This window comes from Brachypodium distachyon, chromosome 1, assembly GCF_000005505.3.
Source record: "Brachypodium distachyon strain Bd21 chromosome 1, Brachypodium_distachyon_v3.0, whole genome shotgun sequence".
NCBI classification, from domain to species: domain Eukaryota; kingdom Viridiplantae; phylum Streptophyta; class Magnoliopsida; order Poales; family Poaceae; genus Brachypodium; species Brachypodium distachyon.
Window position 1 is genome coordinate 73,294,578 of NC_016131.3, and position 26,679 is coordinate 73,321,256.

The 26,679-nt window shown below is 46.5% G+C and overlaps 5 protein-coding genes, 1 long non-coding RNA gene and 1 other non-coding gene across 11 annotated transcripts; 3 read left to right on the forward strand and 4 right to left on the reverse strand.

Moving 5' to 3' along the window:
• Positions 1-544: 544 nt before the first annotated feature.
• MIR528 (microRNA MIR528) lies at positions 545-704 on the reverse strand. Its single transcript, NR_126863.1, has one exon. It is a non-coding gene; the product is annotated as a microRNA MIR528 (primary transcript).
• A 224-nt stretch (positions 705-928) lies between these two features.
• On the forward strand, positions 929-2,505 carry LOC112269870. Its single transcript, XR_002962087.1, has 2 exons — positions 929-1,055; positions 1,197-2,505. It is a non-coding gene; the product is annotated as an uncharacterized LOC112269870 (long non-coding RNA).
• On the reverse strand, positions 2,376-4,880 carry LOC100829538 (glyceraldehyde-3-phosphate dehydrogenase B, chloroplastic). Its single transcript, XM_003558855.3, has 8 exons — positions 4,456-4,880; positions 4,200-4,361; positions 3,904-4,071; positions 3,653-3,813; positions 3,500-3,561; positions 3,352-3,401; positions 2,858-3,264; positions 2,376-2,778 (listed from the first exon to the last, which is right to left on the reverse strand). The coding sequence occupies exons 1-8, from the start codon at positions 4,651-4,653 to the stop codon at positions 2,646-2,648; spliced, it is 1,341 nt and encodes a 446-aa protein (XP_003558903.2). The 5' UTR covers positions 4,654-4,880; the 3' UTR covers positions 2,376-2,645.
• Positions 4,881-5,948: 1,068 nt separating this feature from the next.
• On the forward strand, positions 5,949-14,078 carry LOC100829846 (exosome complex exonuclease RRP44 homolog A). Of its 2 annotated transcripts, XM_010230958.3 has the most exons (24): positions 5,949-6,158; positions 6,239-6,376; positions 6,467-6,624; positions 7,098-7,153; positions 7,261-7,383; positions 7,487-7,617; positions 7,717-7,957; positions 8,022-8,181; positions 8,396-8,636; positions 8,805-8,961; positions 9,058-9,126; positions 9,701-9,826; positions 9,968-10,020; positions 10,771-10,877; positions 11,009-11,063; positions 11,168-11,267; positions 11,349-11,460; positions 11,940-12,060; positions 12,161-12,220; positions 12,306-12,411; positions 12,857-12,952; positions 13,033-13,114; positions 13,287-13,352; positions 13,732-14,056. In XM_010230958.3, the coding sequence occupies exons 1-24, from the start codon at positions 6,105-6,107 to the stop codon at positions 13,925-13,927; spliced, it is 2,808 nt and encodes a 935-aa protein (XP_010229260.1). In that variant the 5' UTR covers positions 5,949-6,104; the 3' UTR covers positions 13,928-14,056. The 2 variants fall into 2 exon arrangements, with proteins under 2 accessions (XP_010229260.1, XP_010229261.1); XM_010230959.3 differs by lacking the exons at positions 5,949-6,158; positions 6,239-6,376; positions 6,467-6,624 and having other exon boundaries at positions 7,516-7,617; positions 13,732-14,078.
• On the reverse strand, positions 14,066-16,774 carry LOC100832109 (protein PIN-LIKES 7). Of its 3 annotated transcripts, none has more exons than XM_024457288.1 (11): positions 16,443-16,774; positions 16,164-16,320; positions 15,996-16,075; positions 15,786-15,910; positions 15,566-15,687; positions 15,293-15,490; positions 15,107-15,226; positions 14,941-15,041; positions 14,773-14,825; positions 14,516-14,701; positions 14,066-14,434 (listed from the first exon to the last, which is right to left on the reverse strand). In XM_024457288.1, exons 2-11 carry the CDS (start codon positions 16,296-16,298, stop codon positions 14,310-14,312), a joined length of 1,245 nt encoding a protein of 414 aa, XP_024313056.1. In that variant the 5' UTR covers positions 16,299-16,320; positions 16,443-16,774; the 3' UTR covers positions 14,066-14,309. The 3 variants fall into 3 exon arrangements, with proteins under 3 accessions (XP_024313056.1, XP_024313057.1, XP_024313058.1); XM_024457289.1 differs by having other exon boundaries at positions 15,308-15,490; positions 16,443-16,772; XM_024457290.1 differs by having other exon boundaries at positions 15,786-15,896; positions 16,443-16,771.
• A 3,233-nt stretch (positions 16,775-20,007) lies between these two features.
• On the forward strand, positions 20,008-24,066 carry LOC100830665 (protein MLO). The gene is made up of 14 exons (XM_003558859.4): positions 20,008-20,611; positions 20,703-20,760; positions 20,987-21,225; positions 21,350-21,466; positions 21,752-21,812; positions 21,921-22,006; positions 22,105-22,179; positions 22,344-22,432; positions 22,570-22,619; positions 22,743-22,783; positions 22,878-23,051; positions 23,182-23,217; positions 23,325-23,453; positions 23,541-24,066. Exons 1-14 carry the CDS (start codon positions 20,489-20,491, stop codon positions 23,931-23,933), a joined length of 1,671 nt encoding a protein of 556 aa, XP_003558907.1. The 5' UTR covers positions 20,008-20,488; the 3' UTR covers positions 23,934-24,066.
• On the reverse strand, positions 24,054-26,640 carry LOC100831174 (phosphatidylinositol-glycan biosynthesis class F protein). Of its 2 annotated transcripts, none has more exons than XM_003558861.4 (8): positions 26,199-26,640; positions 26,054-26,119; positions 25,894-25,936; positions 25,511-25,565; positions 25,276-25,324; positions 25,031-25,098; positions 24,797-24,914; positions 24,054-24,449 (listed from the first exon to the last, which is right to left on the reverse strand). In XM_003558861.4, the coding sequence occupies exons 1-8, from the start codon at positions 26,340-26,342 to the stop codon at positions 24,336-24,338; spliced, it is 657 nt and encodes a 218-aa protein (XP_003558909.1). In that variant the 5' UTR covers positions 26,343-26,640; the 3' UTR covers positions 24,054-24,335. The 2 variants fall into 2 exon arrangements, with proteins under 2 accessions (XP_003558909.1, XP_014752412.1); XM_014896926.2 differs by having other exon boundaries at positions 24,797-24,938.
• Positions 26,641-26,679: the final 39 nt, after the last annotated feature.

Genomic DNA, 26,679 nt, shown 5'->3' on the forward strand with positions numbered 1-26,679 from the left:
AGACATTTCATTGCTAGTAAGTGACCCTGCTGACTGTCACTGAAAATCCTCGAAATGTAACACCCCTCCTAGAAATGTAAGGGACCGACATTTCAGAACAAAAAAACAGAGGTTGGGATGAGGATGGTCAGACTCAGACATATACAAATTAATCTCCTCAATTTCTCAAACATTCCAGGTAACTCGAAAAATAGAGAATCTCTTGTACAAATGTTTTTCACTGAAATGAACATGTTGCATCAGACTTTTTGTGGATATAAAATGGGCAAGAAAGTTGGACGTGCAAAGGTAGGCATGGCTTCTGACTTCAGGTCTTCAGCCGCTCCCTTGCAACCACGTGAGACAAGTCCAGAAACTCAGAGATCCTGAGCATGGCTTCCAAAGTCAACAGGTCCACTGAAACGAGCAAAAAAGAAAAAAACAGAGTATAAATTCAGAGATCTGAACTCTCAAGCAATGGAATTACAGAGACGGGTTCAGAGAACCAGAGTCCTCGTCTCCTTGTGCCGAGTCTTCCTGCCAGTACGTGCCATGGCCGGCAGAAGCCCAGCCCTGCCCACCGAGCACGGCGGTAGCAGCAGGAATGGAAGAGGCAGGCACAGGAGAACGAGAGGGGAAGAAGCAGAGTACAACCCCCCATCATCCCTGCTCCTCTGCATGCCCCTTCCACCGCTGCTGCTCCAGCCCCCAATCCCAACCCCAAAAATCCCAAATATCCGTAGCTGCTGATGGTGGTGCCTCCATTGGTGAACGTCGCTGGTCTATTTGTATCTGCCCGGCCCCGCCGCGGGCGCTCGAGGGAGCAGCCGTAGTACAGGTTGCTTGGTTGGTTGCAGTACACAGGGGAAGCTAGGAGCGAAGGAAGTAGTACTAGCATCCCCGTCCAGTACGGTCGCGGCTTGTACTTCAGGCTTCCCCCCAGACTTTCGGATGGTACAGTTTGTACAAGTTGTACTGCAGCAGCGCGTGGGCGTGGCCGATACCGGCGACGGACGGGCGACTCGGCCACCAAATCCACGCGCCACAGGCTTCGCTGTCGACGATCCATTCGCCAGGTTGGTGCAATTTTTTCATAGACGATCTTTCATAACTTTAATTCGTCTCTAGCATTTCCTCTGGTTCATAATTCTTATTAAAAATTATATGTATCTAGACATTTTTTAAAAATAGATACATTTATTTTTGACAAATTTAAGACAAGAATTATGAATGGAGGAAGTATTTCATTTTACTTTTGGTCTCCCGCCTCGGCTCCGCTACCATTGACGACTCGAACACACGGCGAGGCGGCCCTCCCACTGGCGTCTTCTTCTAGCAGGTGATGGCCCGGACGTAAAGGTGCACGCCCTTGGCGACTCGTCATCGGACCGTTCATAGCACTTAGCCGTGTCGCGTCCCTCGCCAATATCATTCCATCCCGCAGCTCTGCCTCACCGCCATCCGACGCCGACCATGCATCTTTCGGAGCCTTTGGCATTTGCAATTTAGTTCAATCGAGATTTTCCTAATGAAAAACACAAACATCGAGACGTATTACAGAGCTTGAATATACGCGTGTCCATGTGTGAATGTCTTTTCACATTTATGTAAGTCGCAGCGTGATGGAATATGATTTGCCATGAATCAGGTCTAATACCATTATCTATCCACGTGACAAGGTTTTGCCCAAACCCGCCACCATGAATGGTTTTATGCCCAACTCTGTGGAGTAGGTATTGCTACTTCAACTAGCTCCGCCTGAAGTACTCTTCCAGGGTCGGCGACGGTCCCTTCTCGAGCGACGACTTCAACTCCTTCTCCTGGTGGATCACCACGCCGCCGAGCGGCATCACGTGTCGAGCTCGTACATGTCGCCTCGGAGCGGTGGCGGCGACAACTACGCGTCATTGCGGCAGTAGAACCGAGATGAAGCTGGGGTTGTATCGGGGACGCGGGTGCGGCTGACGGAGCTGAAGAGGGAGTAAGGCCTGAAGTAGAGGATGCGTGGGATTACGGTGGCCGGCCATTGGAGCATGGCTGCACTCTACTTGCCTCGATCTTGATGTTCGGCGGCGGTGGCAGCGTGGGATCCACGGACACGAGGTGGAAGGGAGGAAGGATGGCGGCGACGAGCTCACAGTCACAATGGTTGGATGGGAAGATGAGCCGGAGGACGAAGGCGGCGTTGGTGACGTGCGCCTAGCTAGCTTAGCATTTGGTCCTGACCAAAAACCATCCGCGGTAGCGATCTTGGGAGCCCTCCGCCTTAAATCCGTCCCTAGTGTCCGGTTTTGAAAGTTGAATGACGAAAAATGAACTTGACGACAATTTGAGAGACGAAAAAAAAACACTTTCTAAGAAATAAACGAAGTACACACACAGGTCAAACTGCAAAGTTTGTGCAAAGTCATAAGAGTAAAACGCTGGCATATATATCGAGTTCAGTACACCTCGCAGGGGAATTGTTCATCCCGCCAACAAGAATCTTCTCTATCGAAACAACACAACACAACACCCGAGATCCAATCCAAGAGCAGTACTAGATTTTAGTTTGTTCCGCCGGAATCCTGACATATAGAGGACAATGTATGTACGTGCTTGGTCGCAATCTCAGAACAGCCTCGGTGACCTACAACACCCCGATCTGAGCTGAGACGAGCTGAAGCTCAGTCGTACACCTTGCACTCGTCGGTCTCAGGGTTGGTCTTGCAGTAGTCCTCCAGCGGGTCGCCGGTGCCCTTCACCTCCGATCCCGGCCACTTGCTCGCCACCAGGTGCGCCAGATCAACCACGCGCTGGCTGCAAACACCAAAGAACCCAAATCACATCTCATGTTAATCTGAATTGCAGCTGTAGGCATTTGACAGATCTGGCTGACCTGTATCCCCACTCGTTGTCGTACCAGGCGACGACCTTGACCATGTCGTCGCCCATGACCATGGTGAGCGAGGCGTCGATGGTGGAGGAGACGTCGGAGCAGCGGAAGTCGACGGAGACGAGCGGCTCGTCGCAGACGTCGAGGATGCCGTTGAGAGGCCCCGCCGCGGCCTTGCGGAACGCCGCGTTCACGTCGTCGGCCGTGATGCCCGTCTTGGCCGTGTTGATGACCAGGTCCACCACGGAGACGTTGGGCGTCGGCACACGGAGCGCGATCCCGTTCAGCTTCCCCTTGAGCTGCGGCAGCACCAGCGCCACCGCCTTGGCGGCTCCCGTGCTCGTCGGCACGATGTTCAGCGCCGCCGCCCGCGCACGCCGCAGGTCGCGGTGCGACGCGTCCAGCAGCCTCTGTTCGTTCAAGAGACGTGCAACCATGGAGTGAGTGAACAATCAACCAAGGAATTCCTTTAATTCCATCTTTGCACGAAAGCTCACCTGGTCGCCAGTGTAGGAGTGTGTTGTGGTCATGGTTCCCTTCACGATTCCTGCACGCACCACACAACAGTCAGATTCCTGATGGATGCCTTGACTGAATATCCGATATTCAGGTTCAGATGAAGGTAGAAAAGGAAGAATTTCTTACCGAACTCCTCGTCTAAGACCTTGACGAATGGCGCGAGGCAGTTGGTGGTGCAGGAAGCGTTGCTGTTGTAGAAAACAGAGTTTGAATGTTTGATGAATGCAACATAGTACAACAGTAGTAGTTTCTATGGATTTGCATTTGAAGGGTGGGTACCTGACGATGTTGGCGACGTCATGGTCATAGCCCTCCTCGTTGACACCCAGGACGTAGGTCGGGATGTCGGCGCCCTTGGCCGGGGCGGTGATGATGACCTTCTTGGCGCCGGCCTGGATGTGCTTCCCGGCGCCGGGGCCGTCCACGAACACTCCGGTACCCTTCACGACACGGTATAGTTAAGGCACTGTCAGTTTTCAGTTTGGTTTCACTTTAGCCAAGGGGATCTGTGTATGTATGTGCTTATATACCTCGATGACAATGTCGATGCCGAGCTCGGCCCATGGCAGCTTGAGCGGGTCCCTGTTGGAGACGACCTGGATGTTCTTGCCGTCGACGCTGATGGTCTCGTTGTCCACGATCTTCACGTCCGCCTTGAACGTGCCCAGCATCGAGTCGTACTTGAGCAGGTGGGACGCCTGTATAAATGGGCAACATCACGTTCTCTTCTGAATCAGTCCTTGCAAGATCATTTTTTAGATGAACTCCTTGCAAGATCATAAACATGTCCGAGACTAATTATATCGTTTTATTCGGTTTTGCTTACGTTCCTGACGCCGCCACTGTCGTTGATGACGACGACCTCGAGCGGGGAGTTCTCGCGGCCGTGCCAGCAGCGGAGGAAGTTGCGCCCGATGCGTCCGAACCCGTTGATGGCCACCTTCAGCTTCGCCTCCGCCGGCGCCCTCACCGCGTTCTCTCCGCTCGCCTGCACACGCACACATGAGACACGATCGATCAAGTTAACCGAAACCAAATTTAGGCTGCATATACCCATATCTTAGCTCTGACGAACTACGTACCCTGGCGACGAGCTGGGCGCCGAGGACATCGGAGAAGGAGGCCTCCCTGGTGGCGGCGACGCTCACGGAGCAGGACCCCGGCCTGAGCCCGGAGAAGTCGGCCAAGTCCAGCCTCTGCAGCTTGGAGGAGGCGGCCTTGCCGTGCTGCAGCCGGCCGGTGGGGATGCGGGACGCGGCGAGAGCAGCATGGGCGGCCATTGCTCCTTCTGCTGATGCTAGGCGGAAAGGAGCAGGTGGTGAGCCTGTATATTTATGCGGCCGTCGGTGGATCGGGCCGGGAGAGGCTTGGGCTTGTGGCGCCGGGACGGGCGGCCGGGGGATAAGACGATTGCCTGCGCCGCAGCCACCCGTTCGGGCAAAGGCGGATATTGTTCCTACCTTCCTCGATTTGCTCTGGCAGTGTGTGCGTGTGGTGTTTGAGTCTGTTGACACTGCTTTCCCGCCCTACATGCTACATCTTCTTTTATGCGTGCATGCGGTGCTTCGCAGCTTCCTGTGACTTGAATCTGTGGGTGGTCACCGATCAGTGTCGGGATAAGGCGAAACGTACGGCGCATGTATGGCACCTCTCTGTTAGTCAAAGTTAAGGGTCCTGGAGAACAATCAAATCCAATTCACCAAATCACTAGAAACAAAAGGTCTCCCTCTCAAAAAGAAACAAAGGGTCTCATCTCACAAGGTTTCCAAGCTCTAATTTAAGAATTCGGATAGTGGACACCAAGAAATCTTTGAAAAAGTAAATAAATTATGCCAAGTTTTGCCCCTAAACATGTACTCCCTCCGTTCGGAAATAAATGACGTGGATTTGTATAATAAGGAGGAAGTATAAGTAACTCACTTCAGTAAAACACACACTAATTGGGGATCTTCTTCAACATGCCGCATGTTGTACTAGCCAAGTGAAGAGTCGAGAAAATAAGTAAGCAATAAATAGTGGCAAAATGCAAAATAAAACTGCCACATCGAACATTTTATTCAAGTGGATATGCTTTCAGACGAGAGTGAGCCACTCATACAAGTTTAGGGATAAAATTTACTGCTCCCTCCGGCCGGAATTACTTGTCGAAATATTACGTGTATCTATACGTTTTTTACACGTAGATACATCCGTATTTGGGCAAATTTGAGACAAATTATACCGGTCCGAGAGAGTAATACATTTTGACAATACCATTTTGAAAATAGAAAGACTAAAATAAATCGGTCGGCCAAGTATATAGAATGTTCCACATTTTAGTCTAAAAGAACCGTTCAGTTTTTCATACATGAGCAAATCATAATATAGTTCAATTATCCGAAGGCAATCTGCGGCCGTTGAATTGTGTTGCGCCAAATTTATCTTATAATTATAATTATTGTACAAATTATACACAAATCATACTGTCTAAGATTAATTTGCAAAACAAACAAATAACAACTAAACAAGCTAAATATCCATCCATGCGAAACTTAGCATTTGAGAAGGTCTAATGAAAAACCAGTTCCGAACGGACAGATTGGAGTCCAAACCCAAACCCAGATCAAGCTCAACCCTATTAAACCCCTGTTCCTCTTCGCCGCCGCCGCCTCCTCCATTCTGCCGCCGCCGAAGGTCCGCCCTCTTCACGCTCCCCGCCGCCGCTCGTCTGCGCGCCGTCGACCTCGCCAACATGCTGCAGAGCAAGTCCTTCGTGAAGAAGACGAAGCAAGGCCGCGTCGTCAAGGTCGCTAGTACTCTCTCGCGCTCGCGAGCCATCCCCCTCCCACCAAAACCCTAGCTAACCCGGTCCTCCCGTCTGCGCAGGTGGTCAGGGAGCACTACCTCCGCGACGACATCCCCTGCGGCGCCGCCTCCTGCTCCTCCTGTGACACAGCCGCTCGCCGCCTCGGGGTCGACGCGGCCGCTATCCTCGTCGTGGACACCAACGTCGTGCTCCACCAGGTATGGCCCTGCTTTCCCCGCTCCCCACTCCTCATGGGTAGCGTCCGGTTGGGGGGTTCCGATTGCTGATGCTGCTAGAGCTTGCTGCAGATCGATTTGTTGGAGAATCCAGCGATTGAGGATGTTGTCGTGCTGTCGGTGGTGCTGGATGAGGTGAAGAATAAGAACCTCTCTGTGTACAACAGGATCAAAACACTATGCACCAACACCGCGCGGAGGTTCTTCGTGTTCACCAACGAGCACCACAGGTGTGCCTGAATTCTACCTCGGTTCTCCCAGTGCTTGTTTTGATTAGTTAGCTGCGAGTATCGGGTGCATTTTCTATGTTTCTATTTGAAGCAAAACAAATTCAACTTTCTAGTCTATGGGATGGTGCAGATAAAACACCAAGTAGGTATAGAAGTATAATTAAGTTACTAGCATTTCAAAATTGACGAAATAAATTCAAGGAATAAGGTAACGGCGCTTATATTTAGTGAATTCTCTAAATGAGGGCAAGTTGATTTTATCTTTCCTAAAACTGTGTTCAATTGGTGTTCTGTACAGACGGCATACATGTATGGCAAGTCCCCTCGACTTTAGCAGCATGTACATGATTATATATGCATTTATTTATGTGCAACAGATTTTATCCCTGTGTCACTTTAGATGTGTAAGATGCTCATATCAACTTATATCTTCTAACAAAGGTTAGCATTACGAATTTACTGAAAAAAAACAGGGATACTTACGTGAAAGAGATGGTTGGGGAGAGCCCTAATGATCGTAATGATAGAGGTACCAATTTGTTTTGTTATCTTGGTTTATATTACATCTCATTACAGTTATTACATACAAATTTTGATGTATGCTATGCTCTTTACTGGCTCTTGGTTTTTATTCAGCAATTCGTGTTGCTGCTCGTTGGTACCAAAGTCATCTTGGTGAGAGTGCCAAAGTGATGTTGATTACAAACGATAGAGATAACAAACGGAAAGCTACCGAAGAAGGTCTCAATGCAGAGACAGGTATAATTTGTATATTCTGTCACAATAAATTGATAGCTGAATCCCTTAAAAATACTGAAAAAATGATTTTATGGTAGCCTCAACAAACTATTTCTGGTTCCAGTCGAGTCATATGTACGATCGCTTGCGCAGCCTGGTTTGCTCGATTTGGTCGTTGTCCCAAGCAGTGGAGATGTTACCATGGAAGATGTAGAAGATCTTAGACCATCCAAAAGGAAAGTAATTTACAGTGAGGTATAGTTTTTTTTAACTACACATTTTTCTGTTGTGCATTTTTGATACAATAACCATCTAGTTTCACATATAATATATGCTTTCTTGATATTATTGCAGCATAAACCTATGTCAGAGATTACATCTGGTCTGCGTTGCGGAATTTTCCATCAAGGGAAGCTTCGAGTTAATCGTTACAATCCATTTGAAGCATATGTTGGAAGTGAGAGCATTGGTGATGAGATTATTATTCGTGGTCGTTCAAATATGAACAGGGCATTTGATGGAGATATAGTTGCTGTTGAGCTCTTGCCACAAGATCAATGGAATGAGTCAAAGTCCTTCATTGCAGATGATGATGGTATGTTCTTCAATTCTTCATGCATCTCATTTTTCTTATTTAATGGATGTTTGTGCTATTTCAGAAGATGATAATGAAGAGGATGTCCATTTGGTTCCAAATAGTGCTGATGATGCTCCACGGAACACCAATTCCACGCAATCAACAGTTGAATCATCAGCTGCTTCTGTCTCCAGTCGTCCAGTTGGACGGATTGTTGGTATCATCAAGCGGAACTGGAACTCGTGAGTTTCTACAAATTTTGGATGCTATTCTTTTTTAATTATGACCCTTGCCTGAAAAATGCCATGAGAAGATTCACAATTCATGCAGTCATGGCTATCTGTATAATGCCAATGTGGATTATGTCCATACTTGCTTCATCCACCAAACATTCAGTTTTTATTACAACTTCTTGTTTGTTTTATGTTCTTTGATGCATAAATGCTTTTACCACAGGTATTGTGGGTCCTTGGAGCCAATGCCCATGCCTGCTGGTAGTGGGGGTGTTGCTCATGCTCTATTTGTGTCGAAAGATCGAAGAATTCCTAAAATTCGTATTCAAACTAGGCAGCTTGGGAATCTTCTAAATAAAAGGATTGTCGTTGCAGTTGATTCATGGGATGTCCTGTCTCGATACCCATCAGGACACTACGTCCGGACTATAGGAGATATTGGTGACAAGGAAACCGAAACAGAGGCAAGTTTTTGTACCTAAAATTTACAGCTGCGCCGAGTACTATGCAGGATAACAATTACAATTACTATGTTGGTGCTGCAGTTGATTCTACTCTATCCAAATTAGTTGGTGCATATAGGATCATGCACTTAGTACTAACACGCTAACTGATATTTATGCATGAAACAGGTTGTCCTAATTGAGAATGACATTAACACAAGACCTTTCTCTACGCAAGTTCTTGCTTGCTTGCCACCTTTGCCTTGGTCATTATCACCTGATGATTTGGCTAATCCTAATAGACAAGACTTGCGTCATGTGAGAGTCTTTAGTGTGGATCCACCTGGTAAGTTTTTTTTTGCGAGACAGTTAATTAGGATGCGTATACCATTTTGTTATCTCTGTAATTGGATTGAGTTCTTACAGTTCAACCACCTTTTAGGTTGTAGGGATATTGATGACGCACTACATTGTACACCACTTCCAAATGGGAATTTTGAAGTCGGAGTTCGTATCCTCTGTCAGTTTATTTTTTTAGTTACAAAGTTCAATTTTGGAATGCAAGTCAATTCTGTGTTCTAAGCTTTTCAACTTCCTTTTTAGTTGATGACGGCTTCACTTTTTTCAATTGTGATTAGAATGGGTTGCATTTACCTCGGTTCGAGCTGTCCACACATGACAGATAGTTTAGTCACAACTTACGGCATTGTTGCTTGGAAAAAACTCAATTTGTAAATCCTTTTGATTCATATATCATTTCGATGAGAAGATTACTCATTTTAATGCAACCTTAAAAGGCACTTGAATGGTTTTTTTTAAAAGAAAATAGGTTGATTTAATTTCCATATGAAAAATGGGCTTGAGCGTTGCGGATGCAATAATTGATATCTATGCAGTTTTTGTTATGCTAGCAGCTCACATTCTTATGTCTGGCCACGAAGTAATTTTTATCTTCGATGGGTCACGTAAGTTATCTGTTGTCAAAGGAGATTCATACGATTCATGTTTCATTCTCATTTACTCCATGCACGTTTTATAATGCTACTATTGATGCGGGATTGCAGTTCTTGACTTAGACTGACTAGATATTGCTGATGTCACTAATTTTGTCCTTCCTGGTACCCCCCTTGATGAGGAGGCCTCACAAAGGGCTACTTCTGTTTATCTTGTTGGGCAACGGATTGACATGCTTCCGAAGCCTCTAACTGAAGGTATCACTATCATTTATATGGCATGTATACTGAATTGCTTTATTCCTGAATCAACTCAAATACGGTATTGCATATTCAACTTAATAATACTCATGCTAGCAGGTGTGACTGATAGTTTCTCTGAATTATGTTGTTTTCCAGATGTTTGTTCTCTCCGTGCTGATGTTGAGAGGTTGGCATTCTCCGTCATTTGGGTGAGTCTAGTTCATGAAATTGTGCTGATGTTGAATCAGCATGTAGGATATAGAAGGACATTTAAATGTGGTTACTAGTTTTTCTGCTCTTATTGGAAAAGGTTTGTTGTTTGGACCAGACGTACACGTTGCCTTCCTCCTACTAGCCAGAACTTTTTTTTTTAGAGAAAAGGCTTTTCAGCCCAGCTTTATTAGAAAGCCGAACATGAGTCACATGACATGACAACCGCCTACCAACCAAAAGTATCTAAAGAAGTGCAACAGTCCGGCCAAGTTTTGCACGAAGGCATCAAAACGATTGTCTACCAGCAACTACAGCCACTGCTAGCTAGAACTCATATTGGCCAAACTACATTCAAGCTTAGAGATATAGTAAATGATTTTGCACGTGTCTTCAGTTTCAGCTTTCACTAAGCTTTTTCATTAGTGTATTGCGATGATTTGAGTCATTATTGTTGCGCACTTAGTTTATACATAAGTTGTGGTGTCTTTCTACCCAAAGAAAAGCCATCTCCAAGACTTTTGTACAGTGTGATTAGAAGCGTAATAAATTGTCCTTCTCCCCAAAGAAAAGACATCTCCAAGGATATATAGCTTCTCATTTATGATGCTGCGGTACCATGAGCAGAGCATTATCATCACCTGCAATTGACAATTTTTTATATGCTATTATGCTTGTTTATCTTACTATCTTGAAGTGATTTTGTGCCTGTGTTCCTTGAAGTGATTTTTTTACTATTCCGTATATAGGAAATGACACCTGATGCTGATATCATATCCTCAAGATACACAAAGAGTGTTATCAAGTCTTGTGCTGCAATGTCTTATGTGGAAGCCCAAGCAAGAATGGATGACAGGTACTTCCTGTCATTTGACTTTCTCAGCTTGAGCATACTTATATGTGAAAGTAGAAATCTTAGTTGGCCTACAGGTTAAAAACGTTAAATAAACTAGATTACTTTTTGGCTTTTTGCCCCTGAATTTGCAGCCGTTTGGTCGATCCGCTAACTGTGGACTTGCGAAACTTAAATTCATTAGCAAAGGTTTGCTCTTCTGTTATCCTATCTTGCGGTGCTAGAAATATTCCTGTCCATTATTATGTCCTACTGAATATTATTTTTGGCTTATGTTGTCAATGCTTATACAGATAATGAGAAACCGACGTTGCGAAAGAGGGGCTCTGACTCTTGCTTCTGCAGAAGTCAAATTTGAAATTGATAGTGAAACTCATGATCCTCTTGACATAGGTTTGTATATTTGTAAACCGGATTGGTGTGCTATCTCTATATTTCTAAAGATGAAGTACTCCTCACACTCAACTTGAACAGGAATCTATCAAATTCGTGAGGCAAATCAAATGATTGAAGAGTTTATGCTGGCAGCAAATGTTTCTGTTGCAGAGAAGATTTTGAAGCACTACCCCTTGTGCTCATTGCTAAGGTACACATTTGTTCTGTTCTTTTATCTTGTTTCAGGTCATCTGTAGGTTACCATTCTGGTATTTTGTGCAGTCAAACATACCTGAATCTATAGGAAAAAAAACCTTAGAAATATTGATCGCATGTTATTCATAATTGAGTACACTTGGCGACCTCTCCAATGAGGCAGGATGCCAAAAATTGTTACGATTGTCATGTCTCTGTATATTTACCATGTTGCATAGATACAGTTGTTCATGAACTCATTCTCAATAATACCAAAATTGCCATTTGGAACATATTGGCAGATATGAGGAAAAAAAGTCGTGTTTGACTACCGTTTATCCTTGCCAAGGAATCGCTTATATATTTATTCGTGACTGCTATTTTCTGAATATTTATGTAGTGCTTTCAGAAAACATACTAGTTCTTTTCTGAAGTTGCCATATCATTTTGCTTCCTCACCTTTTCTGAGCCTGCCTTCTTTATAATATGCATCAGGCGTCATCCTAGCCCAACAAAGGAGATGCTTGAGCCATTACTTCGTACTGCCTCTTCTGTTGGCCTAAATCTGGACGTGTCATCCTCAAAAGCATTAGCTGATTCACTTGATAACGCGAAGGTGAGAATGACCTGTATTATTTTACTTTACAGTTCATTGTAGCAGGGTAAATATTTGTTTGGACTTTTATACTGACGCATCGTTACTGCTTGACATGCAGAGAGACGACCCATACTTCAACAAACTTATCAGAATTTTGGCAACTAGATGCATGACACAAGTAAGACATATATATTGCCACATTCTGGCTTATTGATTGCTACTATATCCAATTATCCATATAATTTCCCTTTTGCAACACGCAGGCAGTTTATTTCTGCAGTGGAGATTTGAGCTTGTCTGAGTATTACCATTACGGTCTCGCGTCTGCTCTTTACACTCATTTCACTTCTCCTATTCGCAGATATGCAGGTTAATTTTCCTTTGCTCTTTGATGATTTGATGCTCAAAGATACTATATTTGAAATTGATTGATGATTGTAGGACATAGAGAGTAATTCACTTGGTTAATTCTTTTTGTTCTCGAACCCTTCACTTGATTATTTGATTTATTTCTTGTCCTGCCTATGAGCTAATTAACTTAGTGGGAAAGTTCAGTTGGAATAATTATTTGCATGAACCTTTTGTACAAAATGATTGTTTTTGTAACGTGGTGTAGATTATATAACTATATAAGACACTGTTAAAGGACAGAGAAGCAATTTCATCCACAAACATGCATTACACATGGATGGTCTAGCATCCCTCTTGTGCATGAAGCTTGTAGTTAGTTATTTATACAATTCTAAGCTGTAGAAGCATAGGAAGCCTAGAAATTACAAACGCTGTGTCTGATTCTATGTCCCATTCATTGCAGATGTTGTTGTCCATAGGTTGCTAGCTGCTGCTTTAGATATTGCAAAACTTCCACCGGTCTTTCAGGATGGTCCACAACTCACAGGCATCGCTGACAGTAAGCAATCCAACGCACTACTGCAGTGTCTCTCTTCATATGGTGTGCTACTTTTGGTGCTGACATTATTGTCTTGTCAGACTTGAACTATAGGCACCGAAACGCCCAGATGGCAAGCAGAGCATCGGTTGAGCTCCACACCCTCATATATTTCAGGACAAGGTACATTTTAATAGTCAATGGGATCAGATGGTTATAAATTAGCAGTAGATAGTATGTTGAATTATGATTAAGATGAAGGTAGCAAGTAATGGTTGTCTGTTCTAGGAGTACTCATATTTTCTGAACGGTCTTTGCGAGGATTATCAATACTGCTACATTTTTTACTGTGTAGGCCGGTCGACACTGAAGCTAGAATAGTAAAGATCAAGGCAAATGGTTTCATAGTCTTCGTCCCAAAGTACGTATCTCTCTCTCTCTCTCATGATCATATGGTACTAATTGGGTATATAATTTGGAGCCACAAATACTAGATATGTGGGCCTGCATGTATAGTAACTTTTTTATGTCTTGACCTGAAACCCAACACTAACCTGTCTATTTTGCCAACTATTGGTGAGTAGTTGCAATGCAATCTCCCTTACTTCACTATCATTTCTGTCCTGCCATGGATTAGGTAGTGACCAGTTTTTGTTAAGGTTCTTGCAGGGCATGAACGGAACAGCCCTATGTTTTTTTTTCTTGTTCTCAACCAGGGAGAGTTCTAGTTTTTGCCAAATGCTTCCCTGCAAAATAACTACTTCAACATCATCTGCTCTCTCTATGTTTCTTCTGAACAGGTTTGGCATAGAAGGGCCCATCTACCTTACAGCGAAGGGAGACAAAGGGGCTGATTGGGTAGTAGACGAGGTGCACCAGAAAGTAACCAAGCCCGGAGCAAACATAAGCTATGCTGTGTTGCAGAGTGTTATGATCCATATGGAAGTGGTCGAGCCTCAGCCTCACCGCCCAAAGCTGCAGCTCACCCTCTTATGAAAATGTACAAATCAACTGTAATATTAGTGCATCCATATTTTTTCACTGTAACATTGTATCCTGAGTCAATTCTTTCAATATTGGTGATTTTCTGACGTTACCAAAATAGGCGCATGGAATTTCTCTTTACAGAATCGATTAAAATTCTCTATTTTTACGGAAGAGCTTTTATTATGCCCATTACATCACATTTACTTGCAAATCAATGTTTCTTTCCATGGTCGACTCGATCTGCCACTAAGCATTGCTAGAACACATTAAAGATGTGCTGATGCAATGTTCTCCTGTGCTGAATGGACTTGTAAGAAGATTGAGCACCGTTGTCATATGCTGTCACAACTCAACAACTGCCGAGTGCTTTCAGCTGGATGGATATACGGGCTCATGACACGAGTGACATGAACACAGTGGACCAGAGCGTGAGCGCCATGGCGGCAACCAGGTGCGTCCACAGGAAGACGATCGAGCACTCCTCTTCCCCAACATCGAACAGCTGAGCCATTGTCCCTGTAGCATCCAAGAAACCGCATCTCAGAACACAGCCGCCCCAACACACTCATCAGCAGAATATCTTGTAACTCTGCATACCGATGCTCATGGCTGGGGGAACCGTGGACTGCAACAGGAGCACGTAGTGGTACAGGGGGGATCTCGGCAGGAACCCAAGCTCGCCGGCCGCCTTGACCACGCCGATCCCGCAGGCGGGGAGGATGGCGAAGCGTATCGCGATGATCGACACGACTACCAGAGGCTTCATCAACGTCCTGCCCCTGCCTGGCCGTGCAGAAAATTTGTAAACATGGAATGGAAGGGATGGATAAAGTTAGACAATGGCTGAACTGTACCTTTTGTAAGGTTCCCACCGAGTATGAGGACAGTGCACGGTATTGCAGCACCTCTGCTCCCAAGTTTGGGGGTGTCATCCCAGAAAAGAAGGTCAGCAGCAGATTGACATCAAAGATGCAGCAGCCTTAAATAAAAGATGAAGCAGCGCTGCTGTTGTTTAGACTCACCCTAGTAACTTTGCCGAATCTAGGACTACTCGAAGAGGGCCATCTTCTTCCGTAACAAGTGATTTCAGCTTGTCGATTGTGCCGATAGCAAACCCTATGAGCTGCAGAGTGGTAGGAGTTATATCTGAATTCAAGAGTTCATGATGGTGCAAAGCAGGTCACATACCGCAGCAACACTGGGAGGTGACCATAGTTCATTCAGCATCTCTACTAACAAATCCTTTGCTCTTCTTAAGTAGTACATGTAGCTACTTGCAAGCTGGTTAGAAGGCAAGCCAGAACTGACCTACAATCAAAACTCACAGAAGTTAAGATTTGTTCATCACTTGCACTCTTCAAATCTTTACAGTACAATGGAACTCCTAACATCCTCGCAGAATTCTCCAGATGGTTGGGGAAGAAAAGCCCTATAGTGACCATTTGCATCTTCTCCTGAATTTTCTTCTTTCCTTATGTTAGTTGGAAGGTGATTATTATGAGATTTCTTGTACAGTTGAGCAGATCTCTTCATGACGCTGTAGCTATGAGTCCATATGTAGAAATTTCCGAGCTGCATGAAACATTTATGAATCCAAAATGTACCATGATAGCCTCGACAGAATCAATCAGGGGAGGACAGCCTTACCGCCATCGATAACGAGACATAGGAGAGGCCGAGGGAGTTGCAGGTGCTGGCATCACCAAAGGGGCTGTCCTCCTCGTTGCAGATCGCCGGAACAATCATCAAAGGAATTGTTCCCCAGTTACCTGAAAAATATGCATGCAACTTAGCTTAGCATTTACAAATCTTGACTGATTTTTTTTCTAAAATAAAACGGCCCAATTCTATGTAAGAGATAGCTTGCCTGCTGAGCTGCAAGCAACGATAAGTCCCTGCATGTGTTCTCCTGGCCTCAGGACCTTCACAGCCAGCCAACCCAGAGCTGCCCCAATCAGGAATATGATGCCCATGTTCACTGGCATGAACCACCTTAACTCATCAAGTTCAGTAAATCAAACATCATACTACTATTCACCAATCTGTGTAAATAAGCTCGCAGGTGGCCAGTTCGAACCAGGAAACGATGTCCTTGAGCGTGACGGTGCCTGCCAAGCTTGAGAAGACGAGCGATGGGACGAACACAACATAAACAACCTGCAAAATGTAAAACAACAAAAAAGATTTTTTTTGTCACTGTATGGGAATGAGTGGGTGTTAGATTTAGATTCAAGAATAGGGCGACCTTGTTTATGTGCCTTCGAGCGTCAGAGGTGAGGACGTTGAACCGGCTGGACGCGAGGCAGGCTCCAAGCAAGCCTGCGAGGAGGACCTGCAGAACAGGCATCCATGCCACGGCCAACAGAGACCAGAACCTCATATTGCTCCTCCTTTCCTTTTACCTGGCAGAAGAAACATGCATCAAGCGACTCGATCACAACCTCCTCTGGAACAAATGCGCGGAGCGGCGACGCGAGCAACAGAAAATTGAGTTGAAAAGCAAGGAAAGATTGAAAGAAATTGCCTCCTGCCGGTGACTGTATTTGCGTGTCTCCGGCGGTGCTTCTTGTGTTTGCAGCCTTGCAGGGCGCGACGAGAAACGGTTGTAAACGCCTGCAGCTTTCGGGGAGAAATTGCCGGAAAACCCAAGCTGCTGACTGCTGTGATGCTGCTGCTTCTGGTCGCGACGATCTGCGTACGCGGCGCAACCGCTTTGGGTTTGTTATCATCGCCGCGGACGTTGCTCATGATCAGGGCCCCCGCGCGTAACGTGTCAGCTCCCAGGTGCTTCCATCTGCGCTTCGGCGCAGACAACGAAACCTTTGTTCTTTCCTGAAGAAAAGAAAAGGATTTTGGCTTCGAATAACGGCAGAGCCGCCGCGGCCGGAAACACAGAGGAGTAAAAGAACTCGCGCAAAACGCTGTTGTCCGGGCTGCAGATTCCTTTGGGCCGTAAAGCCGTGTAGTTTGAACAGCCCATCAATGTAGGCCCAGTTGGTAGTGCAGCATACACTGCTTCCATAGCCTTGTTGTTCAACAAAGGGCCCGTATACACCAATGGGCCGCGCCAGTCGCCATCACGTCTCACGATCGAGGCTCCCCCGATCAATTATTATTACGAGTTAGTTACCTCTAATCTGCGGTAAGAAAAAGAAGCAGCCGACACCTTCAGCACCACCCAGGCTCCAGTTATGAGCGCAAGTAGTACGTCTCACGATCAGACACCCAGCACGCCAGCTACGAAATTCAACGCCGGGATAAGACGCGAGAGAGTGATACGAGAGCGATGGTCCTGATCCCTGAACCACCAGGTGCCCATGAATACCTGCAGCTAATATTGGTATATTATCCTTCGCGCCCAACACATTACTCTATTCCTTTACCTCTGGTGCAGCAGGATCTATTTTTCCTTTGGCGAAAAATGTTTGTTTTTTCGAGACACTCCAAACCTCCAGGAGTAATTTGCTAAATTTAGTAGTACTGGAGATAAGTACTCTGCTGAAAAGAAAGATCTTCCCTAATAAGGAGGCTTCCACATCGTAATAACTGTAGGAGCCCGGCCAGCGAGATTTAACGCTGGGATCGGAGTGAGAGAGTGACACGAAAGTGATTCCTCTGACTTTTCCTATTAATCTATTGGCTTTGCGAGGGCCCCTGACCGTGTATACGAAGCCATAAACACGAACGGACGGATATGTCTTGGTGCAGAACAAGTTGCAGGAAACCTCCACATCATCATGAATTTCCGGGGGTCGTTAGATTTATCAGCGCGCATGTCTGTTTCTCACACTTCTTGACAAGTATCTAGGAACGGAGTACCCCAGTTTTGTCAACCGTATACGCCAGTGCCGCGGGTCACGCACAGTGCCATAGTTGACCCGGAGATTGGTGTTCAAATTTTAATTTCAAATGATCTAAAAAAACCCATTTGATAAGTTGGCGCCGAGCCGGTATCAAACACGTCCTCAGGGAGCTGATCATCACCGAAATGCCGAACAATTTTTCAGTCCATCAGAAGAAGGAACAAACTCTGAACTGCCATCTTTTAACCTCTGAACTGCCGTCTCTCTCTCTCTTTTTTAGGGCAACTGCCGTCTGTTAATTCGTCTACGTCTGGCATCCCGAACCGGTCAGAGTTCTCCGGGGTTTTGAAGCTATCCCATCGATTACCTCGGGCAAACGGCAGTCGGCAGCGCCACCATTAAACTCGCCCGGAGCGCTGGCCGTGGCCATCGCCTCTCACGCTCTGATGCCCTGGTTGGCTGCACTTGACTTCACACGATGGGCCGACTGACTCCCCCAGCTCGACCCGTTCTAAGCTTAGCAGTACTATTCATGGTACGAAACACAGTCTTTCCATCCTTCAATGGCGAATTTTCTCCCGTCGCGCGACCGGAACAGTCAAAAGCAGCGGTCTCGCGTGGGCTTCCACGCGTGCCAGCTGCCGACACGTGTGCAACACGTGTATGTGTGTGTACGAGGTTGTGTTGTGCAAGTTTTGTCCTGGAACGAAAAGACCCCGTATCCAAGTATTCTCGTGCGCTGAGTTTTAAGTTTAAGGTCTATCAGCAGTCATTCCGGCATCATATTGACGTCTTGCAATTTTAGCTAGTTGTTTGGTATTTCCTGAAGAATCTCGCGCGGTTACCTAAGATTGCACACCACTAATTAGTCGATCTAGGATGATTATACTAAATTTGGTAAATATTGGTTTTTTTTGTTGGAAGGGTGTGGCTGTGATTCAGGATAACGACGGTTAGACTTTTTTTTTTGCGGATAATGACGGTTATACGTTGATCCAAAGGCTTACGTGAAAGAACGACCGATATCATAAATACTGTACTGGGCAAGATTTTTTTTTTTACTTTTTTTTTTTGAGAATCCTTGTACCGGGCAAGATGATTCGTGAAATTCTAGAAGTCGCTGCATTATACTCGTACTAAGCACACGAAAGGGTCACGCTTTCAGTTATTTCCTGGCTCGCTTGTTGACGTATGGGCCCGTTACTGGGCTTGATCATCAAGCTCAATTAATTCGTTTCCTGTTACCTTTCGCGCTCGTGACGCGTGAGTCGAAATATCTCGGTGGAACCGTGGAACGGTGCGTGTTCTCAAACAGGTTCCGTTTGATACGCACATTACACCTATCCAACTCTTTGTCAGTTTGTCTCGTTGAACAGTAAAATTAACAGTTTTTCCGATTGGAATTGGTCCGAATTTCGCCGGGCGAGACTTGATCCCGTCTGTTTATCAAGCACTCGTGGTAACTGATCGTCGCAATAACCGCTGGAGTAAGATGTTCAAACCTGCACACTTATTGCTCGTAGCAGCCGGATGCTTGAATGCTTTCGTTGACTCGGTCTGAGACCCGTAGTCCACTAGAATGGACTCCACCAGGACGCAGCTAGCTTCCCCCACCACCATAGACAGCCCTTGGCGGGCCGTGGACTATTCCATCCAAACACACAAACCGACCACATACTAGCAGTCAACAGTAGGATTGTACACTACGGAGTACTCTAAAACAAAACCAGTCAAAACAGCATGCAGATCCAACTCAACTCATGCCACCTAGACGTCCACGTACGCAAGTCGTCGCAACGTGGTATGTTTTACAAGCTTTTGTCGTGGAACGTTCTTCTCAAAAAAAATAAAAAAAGCACTAGATTACTCGGAAAGGGAATCCCACGTCACATAATTCGGTCGGGGGGCCCTTGTATTTTTGCGCCGCTCTTTCCCGTGAAATGAAAAGTCCCAACGAACTCTCCGTCCCCGCTAATAAGCCCGACCGATAACACTGGCTGCAATATAGAAACACCGGCCCTCGTCATGGGTTAAGAGAACATTTGTCCTGCCTGCAGCTAATAGCTATACGGCGATACCGAGATGGGGACCCCGGTGCCGGCCGAGCACCCATCAGGCTGGCTTTTGCGTACGTTCGTAGGCGAATTCAACCACCGCACCCGATAGATTGACCCGAGACCCGACCCCGGATCCATTCCAACCGCAAGAAAAACATAGTATCTCACGGTGTTTCGTCCCAAAAGCAGCGCGGAATCGCCCCCGAAACCGATCAGCTGTCTCGCTCCGGCACCCTTGCGCCGGCAATCCCTCCACATACGCGCTTTGACGCGGCCGCGCCCCCCCCGGAGCCGATAAAAACACTCTCTCGCCCGCCCGGTTTGCCGCCTCGCCACGACACGCCCAGCCAGACACACCCACAGCACAGCCCCCGCGCTCCGGACGCAACTACACGTAGCGCGCGTGCGTTTTTGCTTTGATTTGCTTTGCTTTTGCGCCTGCTGCGGCCGGCCACGTAGTTACGGAACCCAGCTGCTCGCGCGGCTGGTGCAGTGCTCGTTCAAAGCTACTGTACTTTGCTGCACGTACATACGTGCTTGTCTTGTCGTTCGTTCGTTGGGCTTAATTTGCTCTTTTGCTGAGGCCTGACGACGGTCGGAGAAGAGGTCTCGCGTTGCCTTTCTGCCGGGCTGTTTTTTGGTGGTTGCGACTTGGGATTGTCGCGCGTTGGGGAATCAGGTGAAGACAGGTAGAGGGCGTGAGAGGAGCGATGGCGGGGCCGGCGGTAGGGCGGGAGCTGCCGCAGACGCCGACGTGGGCGGTGGCGGTCGTCTGCCTCGTCATGATACTCCTCTCCCTCGCCTTGGAGCACGCGCTCCACAAGCTCGGCCATGTAATACGCACGTCTGCTAATTCTGGTTTCTGGAGGTTAGCTCTAGCTTGTGCTGACCATCGGTTGATTCTGTGTGTAATCTTAATTGCAGTGGTTCCAGAAGCGGCAGAAGAAGGCCGTGGCCGAGGCGCTCGAGAAGATCAAAGCAGGTGCGCACTAGCAGCCTCTGTCTTGCACGCAGATGATTCGGTTTCAGTTCCTACCTAGATTCCATATAGTACGAAAATTTACACCGGCAATCGAATTCAAACGGTCCGAACATATCAGCAGGCAACTTGTTTCTGAAATGGAAGTTACAAATATACTTCCATTTTTTTGTCGCGCTGGGACTGGGATCATGCCTGGCTTTAGCTAATTTTCTATCACGGCCTGCAGAGCTGATGCTGATGGGTTTCATTTCCCTGCTCCTCACCGTGGGGCAAACGCCAATCTCCAAGATATGCATCTCCAAGGAGGCCGGCAGCGTCATGCTACCGTGCAAGCTGTCAGTGGCAGCCGAGGACGCCGACGACGAAGGCAAGGACAACGGCCGCCGGAGGCTACTCTGGTTCCAGGAAGAAATCCACCGTCGGTTCTTGGCCGCCGCGCCCGGAGTTGACCCCTGTGCGAGCCAGGTGAGCGACCATCGACGTCATCAGCTGCAGAAGCCGGGACGAAACAGAGCCTCTGCTTACAGAAGGAACGAGGAAGATGAGGTCGATAATAACTTTGTCTTTGTATCTTTCATCTTTGTTGCAGGGCAAGGTGGCGCTGATGTCTGCAAGCAGCATGCACCAGCTGCACATATTCATCTTCGTGCTCGCCGTCTTCCATGTCTTCTACAGCGTCACCACCATGGCTCTAGGGCGTCTCAAGGTGAGTTTCTGAGTGACTGCGTCTGACTGCAGGCGTAGCGTATCACATTGGTTTCTTTCATCAGACTTCCAGTGCAAACAAAACTGTTACTCGCTCCGATCCATATTACTTGTCTCAAATTTGTGCAAATATGAATGTATCTATGTTTAAAAAGCGTCTAGATACATGTAATATTTTGACAAGTAATATGGATCGTAGGGAGTAATTAATTCCCACTGCAGAACTGTTGTTATTGGTCCTTAATCTTTTTTCCTGCTCCGGCGTATTTGTCGTTGTTTCGTGCAGATGAAGAAATGGAAGAAATGGGAGTCGGAGACAACCTCACTGGAGTATCAGTTCGCAAATGGTCAGAATCCACCACAGTCTTTTTTCTTTCTTTCTGAACCTGATGCATTGCTGTTGTTCAGAGTTTGAGTGCAGCAAGCTTGATGTGTTTGCTTTTCGATTCCTGCAGATCCTTCGCGGTTCCGTTTCACGCACCAGACGTCCTTCGTGAAGCGGCACATGGGCCTCTCCAGCACTCCTGGCGTCAGATGGATCGTGAGTTCCTGAACCTGATACGTTATATCATCATATATGGTTGATTCTTGCAACCCTTTTTGATCCTCTTCTTGTGGTTGTGATGTTTTCGATGTCAGGTGGCGTTCTTCAGGCAGTTCTTCGGGTCAGTCACCAAGGTGGACTACCTGACCATGCGCCAAGGCTTCATCAATGTAATTAATTCATTAACCCATCTCGAACCTCTCTTCACCGTTGCTGCAACGGAGCGCAGCTTCTGAAGTTACTATACTCAAATCTGACATTAGACGTTATAATGTTTTATCACAGCACAAGGATTACATGTAATTTCTTCTTCTTGTTGTTGTTTGCTGCGCAGGCGCATTTGTCGCAGAACAGCAAGTTCGACTTCCACAAATACATCAAGAGGTCACTCGAGGACGACTTCAAAGTAGTCGTCGGTATCAGGTCCCATTCCTCTCTCTGTCTCTCTGTACTCACATATACATACTAATTAAATAGCCGTTGGTTCCATATGCTATTGCTATTTGCAACGTCCTTGGAATGGATGGATGGATCTTGACGCATTTGGCTTGTTTTCGCAGCCTCCCGCTGTGGTTCGTGGCGGTTCTCACGCTCTTCCTTGATATTAACGGTGCGGCTCTTTTGTCCTAATCCTAACCCTCTTCCTAATCTCCGTTGCTCCTCAAACTTTGTTGAATTGTCTCGTATCCGCCGTCATTTTCCAACCTTTTCATTCTTCCTTTTCTGCTAATAGGGATCTACACGCTCATCTGGATCTCTTTCGTCCCTTTCGTCGTAAGTGCGGATTTCTTTGTCGAAAGCAATAGCCAAACCCCAATTGCAGAATGGCATTAACTAATTGGCATATGTCATTTGTCTGTGTCCACAGATCCTGTTGCTGGTTGGAACCAAGCTAGAGATTGTGATCATGGAGATGGCCCAGGAGATCCAGGATCGGGCAAGCGTCATCAAGGGGGCTCCTGTCGTTGAACCAAGCAACAAGTTCTTCTGGTTCAAACGGCCTGATTGGGTCCTGTTCCTCATACATTTGACACTGTTCCAGGTACATGTGCAGTATAAACCTCACCACATTCAATTACTCAATCTATATATAAAAGAGAGGGGATAGACGTGCCATTACTAACATACATTAACCTGTGGTTGCTGCTGCTGCCGATGGAATCAATCACCAGAACGCGTTTCAGATGGCGCATTTCGTCTGGGCACTGGTATGAGATACTTCTATGTTAGTTATTATTGGTAAAAAAAGACGCCAGGTGCTGTGTACTGTCTGCTGAACTGCAATGACAGAGCTGTTCTGGCTGTTCTCTCGCAGTTCACACCCGGTTTGAAGAAATGCTACCATCAAAACATGGGACTGAGCATCATGAAGGTCGTGGTGGGGGTAGCTCTTCAGGTTCTGTGCAGCTACATCACCTTCCCACTCTATGCACTAGTCACACAGGTACATTTTGTATGAGAATCTCGATAAAATCTTTTTGCTCCTGGAGAGAATAGGAACAACCATAATCATGTGAGCGCTCGCTTGTAGATGGGCTCAAACATGAAGAGGGCCATCTTCGATGAGCAGACGGCCAAGGCACTGACGAATTGGAGGAACACAGCAAGGGAGAAGAAGAAGACCCGGGATGCAGACGCATTCATGGCGCAGATGATCGGTGACGCAACACCAAGCCAAGGCTCATCGCCGGTGCATCTGCTCCACAAGAACAGGATGCGGTCAGAAGATCCCCAAAGCATACCAACCTCGCCAAGGGCCGAGCACGAGGCTATGGACATGTATCCGGTTGCGCAGGTTGTGCACACATCGCATCCACATCCACCCCACAGACTAGACCCTTCTGACAGGAGGAGGTCCGCCTCATCGTCAGCCCTTGACACTGATATAGCCAGTGCTGATTTTTCCTTCAGCATGCAACGGTGACGAGACAAGTTTCTGTATTGATGAAGTTCAATGTATAGCAAACATAGGAGCTAAATATGTGATGATTGATACAATAAGGATCGGAAATTTCACCGACTCAAAAAATAAACTACCATCAAATCAACAAAGCAAACACCATCTTTGCTCACTATAAAAAAAAACAAATGACAACCATTCAAATTACACTAAGAAAATAATCTATAGCTGTCAAAAAGGAAAACTGGGTGCCAATAATGTATCACCTGGATGAAACTATTGGAAGGCATCAGCACATCCCTCAACAGGGAATCTAATCAACAAGTACATATTTTTTTTGGAAAGAGGTAAAGATAATGTACAGTATAATATCGATAAATCATTACTGAAAGATGAAAAGGAAGAAGGGCACTCATCATCCATAGGCTAGTCAGCTTTGACACGAACTCTTCTCTTGTGAGCAACTATAAGGATCAGAGATACTAGCATGCCAATCAAATGCCCAGCAACCGCACCATAAGTGACACATATTGGCCATTCCTAAGGAATATGAGAACAAAGAAAATCATGAGTTGCAAAAGTGAGGTGGTGACAATGAGAACAGATGGTTAATTGTAAGGCTCAGAAAAGTAAGCCTCATCCATGTGCCACTAAATACTTAACCAAAAATAGGATGCATGATAGAAAACATGAAATATTCCAAACAAACGTGCTATCGAGTACCGAGTAGTCAAACAACAGCAGCACCACAACATATTATCAGACAAATTAACAGTTAGTACTGAACATACACAAATCTCTAGATGATCATGTTCTCTCAATGATACTCTGTTTTCACATAGGTAGCTAACAACGTACTGCATGAGAGTCACAATCAGTAGCGTTACCTGCCAAGGTCTCTCCCAGTCAAGGGGCATAGGCCAAGCACCGAGCCATGCTCCTATGACAGCTCCATGAGATGGTACAGAGATCATGCAGTCCACAACATTGGACGATGTGCAATAACTGGCATGCGAAAACAAAAAAACCCTGCAAAATCAGGTAAGCTTGGAAAATACACAAAACATCTCCACCTAATGAACTTCCCACATTAGAAACTTATTTAGGAGTCAGGAATATACGCGGAATATGAAAGCACATTCTGCCAATCGACTTTGGAAGCTCCGAACACACATGCTGCGGGAACAAACTGCAATTTCATGCATTTAGCTTGTCATGTTTCAAATATACAAGTATGGAATGGTAAATCAAAATTTCCTGGATACATGAGCACAAGATCAGCCAACTGTGTCGGTTTCCAGTTGTCAATCTTGTTGTGCTCAAGCAGTCAGTCTACAATAAGTAAAGCAGAGAAAATGCCACATACTGTGAACAATGACATAAGAAGCGACCAATAGGTTGTTGCTGTCCAATACCTGCAAACGTGAAATGCCATCAAGATAGTGTACTAATGGTATGTGTTTTTTATATGTGAATTCAAACATTCTTGCAAATGTTGCTAAAATCAGATATATAATATAAACGGTCATTCTAGGCATGACTCCTACCTAGTGTCTACCATAGGGAGTAACAATGATCAAAACATCCTTGTCGGCACTTACTTGATTCCAACAGGTGCCCCAAGAACAATCGCACCAAATGCATTTAGGAATGCTCCTGGCAGTGAAAAAAGTGTAACATAAGAATAAATAAACTAAAAGCGATAGGCAGATCTTAAATAACTCAACGCCAGTTATTGTTATTTTAAAAGAGAAAATCAACCTATGCAGCTATATTACTGCATCTGCATATTTTGGTAGCAAGCCTACTGGCTAATGACCCAGATCTCCAGCAGTGAGGCTTTCCTTTTGGTAATGCATTTTTTTGTTGCAATGATTTTGGTAATGCATTCGGAGGCCTGCTGTGCTATCCTACAGGTACTGACGTGCTTCACACTAGATAGAAACATCACAGTGCAAATGCAAACACAGCAAGGAGAGCTAACCTATGGGCAGGCCAAGCAATCCACGTGCAGCCGCCTTAATGAGCTGCAATTGAAGAAACAAAATCACTTCATAAGTTATAACTGAACAAAATCAACTTGAAGCCGCAGTCGGTACGAAATTACTAGGAAGAATCAATTGATGTAAAGGTCGGGCACGCACCGAGCAGCGCTCGGGATCTCGCCGGAGCAAACTGAACACCACGATGACAAGCGGCGCCTCACAGACCTGGAGAAAAACATTGTCCCGGTCAGGAGATACGTGGGAGCGAGCGAGGCGGTGATGAGAGGGGGAAGTGGGGGCGTACCACGAGGAGACGGAGGGCGAGGGCGGGGTCGGAGATGAGGGCGCCGCGGCCAGCGAAGGAGTGAGCGGCAGCGAGGCCCGCGAAGCAGAGCGCGTGGGCGGCTGCGGCGGCGAAGGCGCTGATCTGGGTGGCCTCGGCGCCCATGGCGCGGCCGCGCGTGGGGACTGGGCGTCTACGGAGTCGCCTTGTCCTTCTCTATCAATCCGCGAGGCGTATCGACTGGCGACGAGCTAGGTCGGGGTAGCCGCAGAGGAGGCCGTCGAGGTGCGGGGAGGCGCACGCAGGACCCCCACGGCGGCGCTGAGGACGTCCCACTGCAAGGTCTACAGCAGCACAACGAAGGATTAGCAGCGGCGCCGGAGCCGCCGGAGACCGGAGATAGGAGCGAGACGCCGGGGGATATTGGCGGAGAGAGCAAGAGGGTGAATCGGTGAAGCGAGAAAGAATGCCCGTGGTGCGGCTCAAGCCGGACGGGCCAGAA

Coding starts and splice junctions, on each gene's coding strand:
- LOC100830665 (XM_003558859.4), top strand. CDS start 20,489: ATGGCGGGGCCGGCGGTAGGGCGGGAGCTGCCGCAGACGCCGACGTGG. Junction 20,612..20,702: donor CGCTCCACAAGCTCGGCCAT/GTAATACGCACG, acceptor TCTTAATTGCAG/TGGTTCCAGAAGCGGCAGAA. Junction 22,180..22,343: donor TGCGCCAAGGCTTCATCAAT/GTAATTAATTCA, acceptor TTTGCTGCGCAG/GCGCATTTGTCGCAGAACAG.
- LOC100831174 (XM_014896926.2), bottom strand. CDS start 26,342: ATGGGCGCCGAGGCCACCCAGATCAGCGCCTTCGCCGCCGCAGCCGCC. Junction 25,566..25,893: donor ATTGCTTGGCCTGCCCATAG/GTTAGCTCTCCT, acceptor TTTCACTGCCAG/GAGCATTCCTAAATGCATTT. Junction 24,450..24,796: donor ACTGGGAGAGACCTTGGCAG/GTAACGCTACTG, acceptor CATATTCCTTAG/GAATGGCCAATATGTGTCAC.
- LOC100829538 (XM_003558855.3), bottom strand. CDS start 4,653: ATGGCCGCCCATGCTGCTCTCGCCGCGTCCCGCATCCCCACCGGCCGG. Junction 4,362..4,455: donor GCGCCCAGCTCGTCGCCAGG/GTACGTAGTTCG, acceptor GTGCGTGTGCAG/GCGAGCGGAGAGAACGCGGT. Junction 3,402..3,499: donor GGTCTTAGACGAGGAGTTCG/GTAAGAAATTCT, acceptor TGGTGCGTGCAG/GAATCGTGAAGGGAACCATG.
- LOC100829846 (XM_010230958.3), top strand. CDS start 6,105: ATGCTGCAGAGCAAGTCCTTCGTGAAGAAGACGAAGCAAGGCCGCGTC. Junction 6,377..6,466: donor CCAACGTCGTGCTCCACCAG/GTATGGCCCTGC, acceptor AGCTTGCTGCAG/ATCGATTTGTTGGAGAATCC. Junction 12,953..13,032: donor ACTCACAGGCATCGCTGACA/GTAAGCAATCCA, acceptor TTGTCTTGTCAG/ACTTGAACTATAGGCACCGA.
- LOC100832109 (XM_024457288.1), bottom strand. CDS start 16,298: ATGAGGTTCTGGTCTCTGTTGGCCGTGGCATGGATGCCTGTTCTGCAG. Junction 15,227..15,292: donor AGGATGTTAGGAGTTCCATT/GTACTGTAAAGA, acceptor TTTTGATTGTAG/GTCAGTTCTGGCTTGCCTTC. Junction 14,702..14,772: donor CGGTGGGAACCTTACAAAAG/GTACAGTTCAGC, acceptor CTGCACGGCCAG/GCAGGGGCAGGACGTTGATG.